The 14,855-nt window shown below is 30.9% G+C and overlaps 2 protein-coding genes across 22 annotated transcripts in view; both read right to left on the bottom strand.

Moving 5' to 3' along the window:
* LOC126717216 (disease resistance protein L6-like) overlaps nucleotides 1-14,855 on the bottom strand; it is a 129,450-nt gene that overhangs the window by 77,780 nt on the left and 36,815 nt on the right. For 4 of the 21 annotated variants that reach the window (XR_007652461.1, XR_007652462.1, XR_007652463.1 and 1 more), the window contains exons 1-3: nucleotides 6,898-7,405; nucleotides 6,658-6,812; nucleotides 2,939-3,093 (exon numbers count right to left, since the gene is read on the bottom strand). The exons of 4 other annotated variants lie outside the window; for them this stretch is intronic. The gene's annotated coding sequence lies outside the window, so the exon portion shown is untranslated. Of the gene's footprint in view, nucleotides 1-2,938; nucleotides 3,094-3,175; nucleotides 3,247-6,657; nucleotides 6,813-6,897; nucleotides 7,418-14,855 lie in introns of those variants that run through there. 13 more of the 21 variants (XM_050418664.1, XM_050418662.1, XM_050418666.1 and 10 more) reach the window with 10 other exon arrangements.
* Nucleotides 11,309-12,846, bottom strand: LOC126717218 (uncharacterized). Its single transcript, XM_050418682.1, has one exon. The coding sequence runs from the start codon at nucleotides 12,754-12,756 to the stop codon at nucleotides 11,701-11,703; it is 1,056 nt and encodes a 351-aa protein (XP_050274639.1). The 5' UTR covers nucleotides 12,757-12,846; the 3' UTR covers nucleotides 11,309-11,700.

Raw genomic sequence — 14,855 nt, 5'->3', positions numbered from 1 at the left:
AAGTTAAAAACAAAAACAAAAATCATCCAAAACGTGGTCGTTTTGGTGGGTAGACGGCAGCACTTAATGGAAGACTAATGAAGGACTGAATTGACTATATTTGAAATTTAGAGGACTAAAATGACAAAACTAAAACTCAAAGAAATGAATTGACAAAAGATGAAACTTAGGTGGTTAGTTTTGCATTTTGGCCAAAAATAAATTATCCATATTGAGAATTGAGATAAATACAAAATTTGAACAAAAGAATTGGGTACCTATAAAGTAGGTCGAATAAATTTGAGATTTCAGTCGGAAGGGAGAAGACAAAGATACATTTTTATTTTTTTTTGGCAAAAATACATATACATAAAATGTCTATTGAATCCACAATCCTTTTTAAATGCCATTTGAGCTCATATTAATTCGCTACAAAGAGTGGAATTGGTGTTCACATCATTCCCTATTGTTGTTGCTGCTGGATTGATATTATTGATGTCATAACTCATAATACTAAAGGTTTGTTTGGTTGGAAATGTGAAAAAGTGAGAGAATAGAAAAAAAAAATTATTTTCATTTTTTTTGTTCAGTTGAGAGTGAAAAAAGTGAGTTTGTATAAATTTACTCATATACTTTTGATAAAAAAAAAATGATACTCAATTAAAACAAAAAGTGACAAGCAAAAAAAAAAATCACCTAAATTTATTAAAAAATAAAAATCATGTCTTGAAAAAAAAAATCATATCTAGTTAAAAAAAAAAAAAAAAAGAAGACAAACAAAACAAAGCACCACGTCACAGCAACAGGAAAAAAAAAAAAAAAAAGGTAACGTCCTAATAAAGTTTTGTTTAAAAAAATAAATAACAATGTCACAGGAAAGTTTAAAAAATAATAAAGAAAAGAAGAGGCACAGCCAATAAAGCAAAAGCTTTCAAAAAATTTTAAATAAAAAGGGGGGGGGGGGGGGGGGGAACTTGACAAAACCCATGTGCATTACACAAGGACAATTTCGTCATTTATATCTTGAATTTCTCTCTACCCAGTTTTCTATCTATTTTGGGAAGAAAACTTTATAGTGGGTTTAAGGAGAAAACATCCAGATCCTTACATCTTTTTCCCCTCGCCTCTTTCCAACCAAACACATTCCAAAAAATATTCTCTCCTCATTTTCTCTTTTTTTTTTTTTTTTTTTTTTTTTTTTTTTTTTTTTTTTTTTTTTAATTCTCCCTAAAATCCACTCTTCCAAATGCACCCTAACTTTTTCTCATAGGCATTGAACACCTCCGAAGTTAGTTTCACCTAATACTATATTGATATATTCATACATTCAAGTTAAAGTTTACATGTATACTTGCCAAAACGTACGTGTGGGGAGCATAATCACATATCTATACTCTATATAAAAAAGGATAATTGAGCAGCTTGTGTTTGACAAAACGACATTGTAAAGATTAAAACGCAGAATCGGAGATTTCCTTTTACGTTTGTTTGTTGTGTACAGGTATATTTATGTTTCTGTCCTTAAAAACTTTAAATTAAAAGAGTGAAAAAGCACGGGTAGTTTCATCATTTTGGCTCTACCTTTCTTGTCTTATCTCCTTGTTTGAAGTGTTTGACACCGAACTACTTTACTGATAGACACAAAGTGAAGCAACACGGTAAGGGAGAGAAATAGTGAGAGATAAGAACAAAGTAAAAAAAAAGGAGTCAACCATGACCCATGAGTCAACTGCTTCCATCACAAGAGAGAGAAAAGAGAAGAAACAATAAAAAGAAGTAGGTTGGAGACAAAGACAGATGGAGATTTTGTTTTGGTTTAGCTCATTCATTTTATCTTTTTTTTTTTTTTTTTAATGAAAGTATATTTATCTTATTTAGATGTAGTTTCTGCACATGGGTTCATCTTGCATGTGGATTATTACTTTCTTTCTTGTTGGTTTTTTTGTTTTTTTTTTTTTTTGGAGAAAGTCTTGGTGGTTTGTTTTAACAAAGATGGAGATTTTGTTTTGGTTTAGCTCATTAATTTTATCTCTCTTTTTTTTTTTTTTTTTTTTTTTTTTTTTTTTTTTTATGAAAGTATATTTATTTCATTTAGATGTAACTTCTCCAAATGGGTTCATCTTGCATGTGGATTATTATTTTCTTTCTTGCTCTTTTTTTTTTTTTTTTTTTTTTTTTTTTTTTTTTTTTTTTTTTAAGTCTTGCTGGTTTGTTTTAATGTTTTAATTGTTATACGTAGTCATGTTTCTTTTTTTGGGCAAAGAGATATGTAGTCATGTTGAAATTACAGTGTTGCTGCTAAAAAGAAGTGGACCCCTTTTTGGGCAAAGTTTTCTAGTCAAGTCTAGGTTGGGCACAAATATGACCTGCCCCAACCCATGGACAGCCCTACTTGGGATACTGTATGGCATTTTATGGACTATGTAATATACCAGATGCACTATGTGGTAACTGATAAGTTTCGTTTTAGTTCCCAAAAAAATAATAAATATTTGTTATTGACCAAATTTTGAGTATATACAATTTAATTAGGATCAAAGCATCTTTTTCAAACTATATGATAAAAAATTTAAAATAAGTGCTTACAAAAAATTAGATGAAATTATCATTACAGTAAAAAGAGTTTTTTTTTTTTTTTTTTTTTTTTTTTTTTTTTTTTTTTTTTTTTTTTTAAGCACAACCTAAAAATATTAGAATACTATAGCAAAATATATGATCTATAATATAACTTTTTCTTTTTCTTTTTTTTTAAGAAAATGATCTACAAATCTTTTAGTGTATATAGAATTGTAGAAGCATATACTTCGGGCTACATGCTAGTTTTCCTTTTAAGGGTAACTATTGTAACCATAATTAAGCACCAAATTAGGAATAGTTATTAGAACCACAACTACAAACCACAACAAAGCAAGAACCATATCAAAGGACGAATGAGAAAAAAGAAAAAAAAAGAAGGTACCTCTCTTTTGAGGATATCAAACTATTCCAGAACAGCTTGTTTTGTTTTCCACTCGGATAATCAATGTGCTAAGTAACAATAATTGTGAACAGTTGGCGATACCTTCTGCTTTCCCCTTCGTTACAAGTCTTGATAAGAAAAACAGAGCAAACAAACTGCAACAAAAAATCAAATTGAGGAATGAAAGGATAGCATAAGGGAAGAAAAATATAAAAGGAAGAAACTAAAAGGAAGTACCTCTCTCCTTCACACTAAAAAATTTAGGATTCAATCCCCGCCTACACCAAAAAACCGATTGGTGTATTGATCTAATAATAAAAAAGCTATCATCAAGATCAGACGTCATAAGTTGAAACTCGCTGTAAAAGAAAAGAATAACAAATTTCTACTTTTGTTATTGGGCTTTTTAATTTTTTTTTCCTAGATTTTAGATCAAATTAGTTTGTCATTGGACTTTTTTGTGTTTAAAAATGTCAAGATATTGTTAAAAGAATCATATTCAAAATTATTTCTGTTGGGGCTTAAAAGAAAATATAGGGTTACGATGTTCAAATTTTTATTTTAGGGAGTCAAAAAAAATTATATATAGTATTTTTTTTTTGGGCCAGTTGAGGGGGTTCATTGAACCCCCTAGGCTCCAAATGGAGCCGCTCATGTTAATATATATATATATATATATATATATATATATATATGATGTTGGACATACAAAAATTGAGAATTTGGTGGATAACAATTTATATGATTTTTTTTTCTTCATTTGTTTCAAATAAACTTACATTTATTATTAGCTATTTCATATATTCAAATACGTAAATATTATATATAAACTTGGTAAAATTTTAATACGCATTTAGTTATGCTTATGTAGGTTCTAGTTAGCTCAACTAGTAAAGTCTCTTATTGCAGAACAAGAGATTTGGGGTTCGATTTCAGTCTTAAAAATCAATTAGTGTCTTGGTCTAATGATAAAGAAAAATCATAAGGAGCGAACATCATACATTGAAACTATCCCTTAAAAGAAAAGTTTAGTTATATTTATTTGTATATGTATCTCATGCATATGCATGAAGTTACAAGCTAATTTCTCTAATGAAAGAACCTAAGTTTTAATTCTTAATTCCTTCTCTAAAAAAATGAAAAACAACAAATGGCAGTATAACACAAAAGTTCATTTTTGTTATAAAATGATTTTTTTATGGGGAATTTGCAAGGATTTTAAAACGTTCATTCCTTTCCATTGAAATTGGGAGAATTCGCAAGATTTTTAAAATCATTCATTCCTTTATATTTGTATATGTCTCAAAAAATAAGCAATCTCTATTCTTGCTTCCAAACTTTCTTTCCATATGTACATATATATAAAGAGAGAGAGTTACACCTTATGCAACTTTGTAAGAATTACACATTTTATAAGCCATTATTTTGTAATAAATCTAACAGTAGAAACACTCTAATGGTCTTGTTATCAACCTTCTATAAATAAGTGATCTTATAGCATTTACATCCCAAAATTCTATCACATCCTATTTTGCCATCTTAAAAATAGGATGTGATAGAATTGATAAAGTAAGGAATAAAATATTAGTTTTTTTTTAGAATTTTCCCTGTAGCACTATTGCAAATTTTTTTGCAATAGTTGCTTTTTACAAGTCCATGTGTTGGGGGTTTTTGGGCTTTAATGCTAAATCTGTCATACATTTGGCATTTCACAGTCTGGATGTGAATGCCCTTATAGCTAGCCTCCAAACTAGGGTGGTCACAAGATCACCCTTACTTGCAAAAAAAAAAAAGTATATATAAACTTGCCAAAAAAAATTTATATGCTAAATAACATATTGTGACACCTTTATAAAAGTGTTGAACATTCTAACATAAGAATTACAAAAATTTTGGTTTAACAAAAATAAAAGTAATGTTACATTCATAACATTTTCACAATAATTTCATAACAAATTCAATATGGTAAGTTGTTACCAATTCTAATTTGGCCTAATATTAATATTATTTTTTAACCACCAATAAACAACTTTTTGCATAAAATTTATTATAAGAATATTGTGGACATAACATTACTCCAAAATTAAATCTGTCCCCCCCAAACATAATCCTTAATTTTTTTTTTAAGATATAAATAACAACAATAAATATCAGCCCAAATAACAACAAACATAAATCAAACAATAACAAAACAAGACCAAACAACAACAAAACAAGACCAAACAACAACAAGTGAACAAATTATTTAACAAAAAACCTATTATAAAACAAAAAGATAAAAATTGCTAATCATTCAAATTTGTAACTCATTCAAACTATTCAATAAAAATAATTTATAATTTCATTTTTCCTTAAAAAATGGTACCAAGAAAAATATTGTGATTTTGAGTTTTTTTTTATGGTGATGACAATTCTATTCTTTTTGGCTTTACAGTCGTAACAATTTTGCTTTCCTTGGCGACTTGGCTCGTAGTTGTAGAAAACATTCAAGTTATGGCTTTATTTATTTATTTATTTATTTTGAAAATCAGGTTATGGCTTTATTAAATTTTGTATAATGTCAATTTTTTAGTAACCACTCTAGAGTTGCCACTGCTAATAGCATTAATTATCTCCAACTATGAAATTAAATGTTTTGTACCCTTATATGGAAAGTTTATTACGGTTAAAGTTTATCTTCTTCATTCTGCACAGTAGAATAATATATCTCCCACCTCAAGCGATCTCCGGAGCAATTGAAAAACAATAAAAATTAGTGGAAAACATATATTACTGGTATGGCACTCCCAAATCCTAAACTCTCTCCTAAATTTGTATCTTTGAATTGCTTGGCGAGGATAGTGGCAGGATTTTATTTATTTATTTTTTTTTTAAAGAATCAAACACCGGCAGGATATTGTCCAATTCTATGAAAATATCTTTTCACCAATTTAGTACCTTGATATGATCCAATACTATCAACTATCAAGAATATTATTCAATAAAATCATAGTGGTGATTAATGGCCAATTTGGGTACGATCAGTATCAAAGAAGCTAAACGCCAATCAACTGGGGAAATAATCCCCACTTCCACCTTCACCAAAATCACCAGAATCACCACTATGATTTTATTTATTTCAATAAAATCAAAAATTCAAAACATAAAATGAAAATTTATCTATATCGACATAAAAAGAAAGTGAGAGTGAGCCACTTGATTTGCTTCACCTCCCTCTCTTTTTATCTCCATAATTAAACATAATTTTTTTTTTCAACATAGGTTAAACATGGAAAATTAATTATAGGTTTTACATTTTAGATGGTATCAGTTTAATCGAACATTCTTAACGGTCTGATCTATGAAATATTTACCCTTTCTCTTAAAAAAGCTCAGGCATGTCTTTTCTTGTGGTTTTCTATATGGTAAAAATGAGATATTACATTATTTTCTTTTCTATTCTTTTCACTCAATAATCAAATCAACTGATTCTCAAAACTTAAAAAAGAAAAAAAATCAACTTATCAAAGCAATATTCATAGAAACGAAAGTCTTTGGTTATCAAAAAGATTTCCTTGTTGACCCATGTCCGTCGACCGTAGACTAAAAAAACACAACCTAAAAATATTAAAATACTACAATCAAACATACGATCTACAAGTCTTTTTTTTTTTTTTTTTTTTTTTTTTTTTTTTTGAGGTAAAGGACCTACAAATGAGAAAAGAGAAAAAAGAAGGTACCTCTCTCTTTAGGATCTCAAACTATTCCAAAGCAGCTTGTTTTGTTTTCCACTCAGACAGTCACTTTGCTGAGTAGCAGTAACTGTGAACAGTTGGCTATACCTTCTTCTTTTCCCTTCATTACAAGTCTTGATAAGTAAAACAGAGCAAAAAAACTGCAACAAAATATCAAATTGAGGAATGAAAGGATAGCATAAGCGAAGAAAAAAAATACAAAAGTAAGAAACTAAAAGGAAGTACCTCTCTCCTTCACACTACAATTTTTGTAGGTTTTTCTTCTATGACTTCACAGATCAAGGATAATCGCTATAGTAAATGAGAGCAGGGGTGAGGAGCTTAAAATACTTAACTACTTTTTTTTTCTTTTTTCTTTTTTGGAAAAGTGGAGCAGAGTACAACTAAAATGATAGGATACTAACACAAAAAACTGCAACGAAAATTAAGGTAAAAAGTTTGATTTTTTTTTTCTTTTTTAGAAAAAGAACTGGATCGAGCAAAGCAGAACCAAACTAAGAGACGATTACAACGAAAATTAATGGCGTAAAGTAGAAAGTATCAAACTCTTTCTTTCTTTTTGTTTTGAGAAGTGGAGCAAAATAAAACCAAAATGAGAGGGTGGAGAGTGACAACACAGAAGCTGCTGCGAAAATCAATTTAGAGGATAAATGAAATGAAGGAAAGTGAGTAGGAAAAGTCTTTCAACGGGAACTCAACCGTTGATATTTTTTTTTTACAGAGTTCAATTCATGATATCTGCTTTATTATAACTATTCTAATAACTAAGTCAAAAAATTAATTAATTTTTCTGTATAAACGGGTTTAAATCATAAATCTCTTATTTAAGAATAGAATATTTTACCAATTGATGTTCTATAGTTCAATAAATAATAAAAATCATTCTCCAAACAATTATTTTGTTCTTTTTTGAGTTTTAGTCTTTTTTTAAAGAAATTGCATTAAAGAAACTAAAGATTAACAATTGTCTCAAGAATAACTGAAATAAATAAAAATTGATATTTTGAAAAGTAAGAGATATAATAAAAATAAAAATAAAATTAATATTTTCACGCAACTGAGAATCAAATATGAATGTTTTGAAAAGTAATTAGCTAAAATACAAAATATACATTCTCAAAAAAAAAAAAAAAAAATACAAAATGTAAGTTTGTATCCAAAAATTGAGAGGAAATTTTAGGAAATTTAATGTGAATCTTCTGATGGCAGAACATTTAAAAGAGCACTTTTTTTTAGATCGAAAATAATATTAGGATGATAATATATAAAAGCACATGTATAAAAGCGCGGAAGTCTTTGTCCCGTTACCTTATGTATTCATAATATTGGTGATCAATCAATGCTACTCGATTCGTTCGCTTTACAATTATTTTATTGTTTTGCTTTTTGAAAATTTTGGATACACAATGTGGAATGAATCTTTTGAATTCTTACTAGGAAAATGCCAAAGAGTCATGGGACTATGGGAGTGGGAGTGAGTGAGACAGCAGCTATGAAAGATAAGGAGCTTGTAACTTTTTCTTTGTCTTTTCCTTTGCTTTTCTTCACAATATTGGATAGTGGGACGCAGAATTATTGAATTGATTAAAGTGCACTATTTTCTTTTCTATTCTTTAATCTTTTCCCCTTGCTTTTCTCGATTTCTTCACCGTAGTCATTTTTTTTTTTTTTTTTTTTTGAGAAACTTCACCGTAGTCATTGATTGGTGCCATAGAGGGAGACTTGAATTATCGAGTTGATTAAAGTAAACTGTTGATCAAAGCTGGTTCGGCTTCTGTCTAGTGTCACAAGACACTAGATTAGTTGAGATTATGACGTGTTTGAAAATAGAGCAACGAGCCCAATGAATTGAGGGCATTGGATAAAAATTGCGCCCATCAAATCCTGTGTTTGCGTTTGATAAGATTAATGTAGACAGATTTTTAAATTATGATATGATATACACCTTTCGTCTCCCTTCTTCTTTTTTTTTTTTTTTTTTTTTTGAAAAGTTAAACTTTTTAAAACAATATTATTTGTTTTATTTACCTTTTAAAAATGTATAAGTTTTCAAAACTATCCTTAAAAAAATTTATCAAAAAATTGAATTAGTAAATTAATAGGGGTATAATAGGAATATTAGTTAATTAATAATTTTTATTTTTAGAAACAGGACAATATTTTGAGACATCTCAAAATGAAATAGAGGACAAAAAAAATGGGACGAAAGGAGTATTAAAATGCAACTTTTGTACATCAAGTTTTTGTTATTTTTTATTTTGGTATTTTATATTTCATAATTTTTGTTCTTCATTTTGATTTTATTTCATATTGGCATATTGTTTATTTTTACTTGTAATTTTGTAATCTGGTAACACTTATCATTGTAGCTATTTTATTTAAGGAATCAAAAGGCAGCCTAGACTTATAAAGTGCCTGAGTTGGAGGGCCAAAATTATTTATACTGGGGAGGTGGATTTGTGACAAATGAGTGACTCTGATTACCTGTTTTTAATAGTTAGAAATTTCACAATTAAAATCCCAATTTCCTAAGCGGAAATTGTCCACCACCTTAAGATTGAACTCCAACTCAATAAGAGGACCGGCAAGAATTTTCCCCAAAAATCCATAAGGAAGCCAATTGTCAAACCAAAATAAAATTATTTTATTGTTTTGCTTTTTTGGATACACAATTTGGAACGAATCTTTTGAATTCTTACTAGGAAAATGCCAAAGAGTCATGGGACTATGGGAGTAGGAGTGGGAGTGGGAGCGGGACAGCAGCTATGAAAAATAAGAAGCTTGTTACTTTTTCTTTGTTTTTTTCTCGTCTTTTCCTTTGCTTTTCTTCACCATATTGAATACAGATATTGGATACAGGAAGGCAGTCATATTAAATTGATTAAAAGTACACTATTTTCTTGTAAATTCTTTAATCTTTTCCCCTTCTTTCCCTTTGCTTTTCTTGATTTCTTCACCGTATTCATTAATTGGGTGGTGCCAGAGGGAAGATGAATTATCGAGTTGATTAAAGTAAACTGTTGATCAAAGCCTACGTTTGCGTTGGATAAGATTAATGCAAATAGATTTTTTAATTTATGATATAATATATTAAAATTCTTCTTTTGTACATATAAATTTTTGGTTATTTTTTTATTATTTTTTTTTTATATTTCAAAATTTTTATTCTTCATGTTTGATTTTGTTTCATATTGGTTTAATCTAGTAACACTTACCATTGTAGTTATTTTATTTAAGGAATCGAAAGGCAGCCTAGATTCATATAAAGTGCCTGAGTTGGGGGGCCAAAATTGTTTATCTTGAGAAGGTGGATTTGTGACAAATGAGTTACTTGGATTACTTGAGAGTAATAGTTAGGAATTTCAAAGGAAATCCTACTACAATTAAAATCCCACTTTCCCGAGTAGAAAGATTGTCCACCACCTTAAGATTGAACTTAACTTAGAAAGACCTGCAGAATTTCCATAGAAATCCACAAGGAAGCCAATTGTCAAACCAAAATAAAATTTTCCTTAGTAACTACTTTCCAAGAGAGTAAAGTGAGCACGTCTTTGGCATTTGCAATCAAAGTCCCCCTAAAGGTAAGACCTGTGACTTTTGATCAATCCGTTCACACGCTAGAGTACTAGACTAGATAGAAGGGTGCTTTGTACTACCTACATGGCTTCATAGGTATTCTCAAGAAAACATATTTAATAAGAGTGAGGCACCTTGCCATGGACAGAAGTTAAAACTTGGACATGGGCTGCAACTATGCACAATATGAAACGAATCTTTTTTTTTTGGTTAAGATATGAAACGAATCTTTCAATAAGAATATTGTAAATAGATTTTTAAATTATGATATAATATATTAAAATACAACTTTTATACTTAAATTTTTTGTTATTTTTATTTTGGTCATTTATAATTCAAAATTTCTATTCTTCATATTTGATTTTGTTTCATACTGGTGAGTTGGAGGGCCAAAATTGTTTATCATGAGAATGTGGATTTGTGACAAATGAGTGACTTGCATAGATTTTTTTTTTCTTTGAGAAGACAGTGACTTGCATAGTTGGATTACTTGTTCGTAATAGTTAGAAGTTTCAATGAAAATTCCTACTACAATAAAAATCCCACTTTCCCGAGTGGAGAGATTGTCTACCATCTTAAGATAAAACTCCAACTTAGCATGAGGACCTACAAGAATTTTCCTTACTAGTCCACAAGGAAAGCCAATTGTCAAACCAAAATAAAATTTTCCTTAGTGACTACTTTCTACGAAAGTAAAGTGAGCATGTCTTTGGCAATCAGAATTCCTAAGAGGTAAGAGCATCCACAGCAGTGGAGCTAAAAATTTAGCTTTTTAGCTCCACCAAAAGTTATTTTATCTATTTTACCTACATACATGCTGCAGCAGTGGATCTATTTTAGCTTTTAACACAATAAAATAATATAAACATCACAATAAAATAATATATCCATTACAATAAAATAATATATCCACTACAATAAAATAATATATCTTATACAATAAACAACAACCACAACCACCTTCAACCGCCACCGCCACCGCCGCCACCACCATCGCCGCCGTCGCCGCCGCCACCGCCGCCATCGCCGACGAATTTTTTTCCACCGCCGTCGTCGCCGCCGCCGCCGCCACCGCCACCGACGACTCTTTTTCCGCCGCCGCCGCCGCGTGATAGCAAATAATCGTCTAGTGTTATATTTTTTTTTAACCCCAAATTATACTCATACATTTTTTTTTTAGTAAAACCATTTTTCAATTATCATGATAACGTATTATCGTCTCAATTATCCGGAAGCAACCTTGAAATAATATGAACTATGAAATGAAGGAACTTTATAATGTAGTCCATAGATTTATAAGAAAACATAGAAAATAAAATACATATTATAGCAAGAACAATGTAGTCCATAGATTTGCTCACATACATAATTCAAACCAAATTACAATAAAACTCACACACTCGCACAAGTTCTTATGACTCATACTAAACCCACATACAAAAAAGAAAGTTCCTACGACTCGCCTTGCAATTGCCATAAATGTTCAATAAGGTCCGACTGGAGTTGAAAATGGATTTCTCGGTCTCTAATGCGTCCATGCCTCTCAATGTATGACAAAAATTCATCACTTTGTTCACGTAACATTTGCAGAGGAGGATTATCCACTCCATCATTTTGTTCATAATCCAAATCTACCACTTCATTATCATCCCGCTCATCTTCTCGCTCATCTTCAACAATCATATTTTGGAGAATTATGCACGCTTTCATGATCTTTTTGAGTGTTTCAAGATGAAAAAATCGTGCAGGTCCACGGACAATTGCGAAACGTGCTTGAAGCACTCCAAATGCACGCTCAACATCCTTCCTATACCCCTCTTGGGCTGCTGCAAATAATTTATGCTTATGTCCTTGTGGAGCTGGGATTGTTTTCACAAATGTTGCCCACTTTGGATATATACCATCAGCAAGGTAATATCCCATAGTGTAGTCATGACCATTAATTGAGTACTGTATTGTAGGAGCACGTCCTTCAGCCAATTCATTAAATACATGAGATCGCTCTAACACATTAATATCATTATTTGACCTAGGTAATCCAAAAAATGCATGCCATATCCAAAGATCATATGATGCTACTGCCTCCAAAATAATAGTAGGCTCACGAATATGACCACAATATTGACCTTTCCATGCAGATGGACAATTTTTCCACTTCCAATGCATGCAATCAATTGAACCTAACATACCTGGAAAACCTCGACGTTCGCCGTGAGCTAACAGTCTAGCAATGTCTTCATTGTTTGGCTTTCTCAAGTATTCTTCAGAGAAAACATCAATTACCGCAGTAACAAATTTTTTCAAACTTTCTAATGCAGTAGTTTCTCCAATCCGCACATATTCATCTATCAAATCACCCGATACTCCATACGCAAGCATTCTAAGTGCAGCAGTTATCTTTTGCAATGAAGATAAACCAAGTTTGTTAGCACTATTTCTTTTTTGGACAAAATAAGAATCATGAGCTTCAACTTGAGATTGAATACGAAGAAAAAGAGAACGCTTCATTCGAAATCTCCTACGAAATAAAGTAGGTGGATATATTGGTGTGGGAGCAAAATAATCAAGAAAAAGCCTCTCATGGCCTACCAAATGATTACGTTTGATAGAACGACGACGATGCTTAGGTTGTGATGCTTCCATAACAAGTTCTTCGATTATCTCATCTTCATCTGAGTCATCAAGAAGGAACTTGCGAATCACAAAGTGATTCATGGATGCAACCTTCAAGACAATTGAAAATCAATTATTACTATAGATGCAAGACATGGATTCACGCACAAATCACAACACATCACAACACAAACACATACATCTAAAAATAAAAAACTTGGAAATACTATGGATGCTCATTATTCATAGATTTATTCTAAGACCTGTCATCTCAAAACCAAGTATATGATACTAGGCACTCCATAGTGGTTGTAATACTCATAGTTGATCAAATAATAATTTCATTGAATTAAAGAATCATATCAATGCCTATCACAAGATCAAATAGAACTTAACAAAAGATAAAAAAGATTGCACTTCAAAGTCTTTGCTAGATTGCACTTCAAGTCATAACACAAATACATACATATAGTTTAAGATAATTCATCAAGTGACATAAGCCACTACAAAATACATAAACCACTACAAAATACATAAAAGTCTAAACTACATCCAAAATACAATTAAACTCATTAATTACATGATCTTCGTTTTGCCATGATTTCCTCTTGGAGTTGTTCATAAAAAGCTTTTTGTGCTCCGGTTAAGCCACTTGTATCTATCATCATGATTCTCTCTTCCTCTAACCTTTCTTCTCGCTCACATTTTTTCTTCTCAATAATCATTCTTTCCTTCTCAATCTTAAGTTTTTCTTCCCTACTTGCCTTTTCAATTGCAAGTTTTTCCCTCTCAAAAGACATTTTTTCCTCTTCCAACCGAGTTACATCCTCAATCAATTTCAATTTTTTGTTCAAATATTCCCCTACATCTTTTCCGGCGGCTTTGTTCTTTCGAATAGCCTTTTCGGCCTTCCTACCAATAGGTCTCTCCAAGTCAGAAGTGTCACCAAGTCCGGACCCACAATCCCCTTCACTAATAGATATTGGCTCTGAAGTTGGAGGCACATATGATCTCGATCTAGCATTATTAGGATCGGCAAACTTTGGTTGGTCCTTTAACATGAGCCAACAATGATCAAGAAGAAAGGGTTTCTTGTACTTCTCTAAATACAAAGCCTTCGCATTGATAATCTAAAAAAAAAATTAAAACAAATATAACATAATTAATATTATCAAACTATTGGTGAATGAACATTTTAACACTATTATAATATAATTTATACCTTATCTTCTTCGGTTATACCACTTTGATGAAGTGCGTTAATTTGAGCCATACACCCGGTAAACTTATTTGTCTTTTCACTAATCGTACCCCAACGACTTAGTAAGGAGATAACAGTGCGTGTGGTACCGGATGTATTGTACTGCATAAAATATTCCCAAACTTTTTGACGAAAGGTATTTTGTGTTTGTTCATTACTGCTTATGGCGTCAACACTAGTATTGAGCCATGCTGCCACTAAAAGTTTATCTTCTTCTACAGTAAAATTAGAGCCCCGTTTTCCTTTTGTAGAAGAGGTATTTTCAACTTGTGGTGGTGGTGGAGGTGGAGAATCAGAAACTGACGTAGGAGTATTTTGAGACGTTCCCAAAAATTGAGAGTCAATTTCTATATCCCCGTTCATGATACCCGTGATAAATGTTAGGTCTCTACGTAACTCTGTGTCCCTACGTGACTCCATAAAATTAGAAAATATATATATAAACTTCCTGCACACAGAAAATTTCCAAACTAATATTTATATTGACACAACAAATTACATAGATAAATTACACAATAAACTTAAATTTATATTACAGAGACATTTTTTTTTTTGATAGGTTATATTACAGAGACATTTATATGAGCCATGAGTCAATTTTGGCAGGAAAGTGGTTTTGTGCACACAATTTACACTAACAACAAAACATAGCTTTCCCGCACAAATTCACACAACCAATTCCAAGGGCACAGAGACCACAAATTCACACTAAGAGACCACATAATCCACACAA

Source organism: Quercus robur, chromosome 3, assembly GCF_932294415.1.
Source record: "Quercus robur chromosome 3, dhQueRobu3.1, whole genome shotgun sequence".
In the NCBI taxonomy this organism is placed as follows: domain Eukaryota; kingdom Viridiplantae; phylum Streptophyta; class Magnoliopsida; order Fagales; family Fagaceae; genus Quercus; species Quercus robur.
This window is presented reverse-complemented; position numbering and strand designations above follow the sequence as displayed.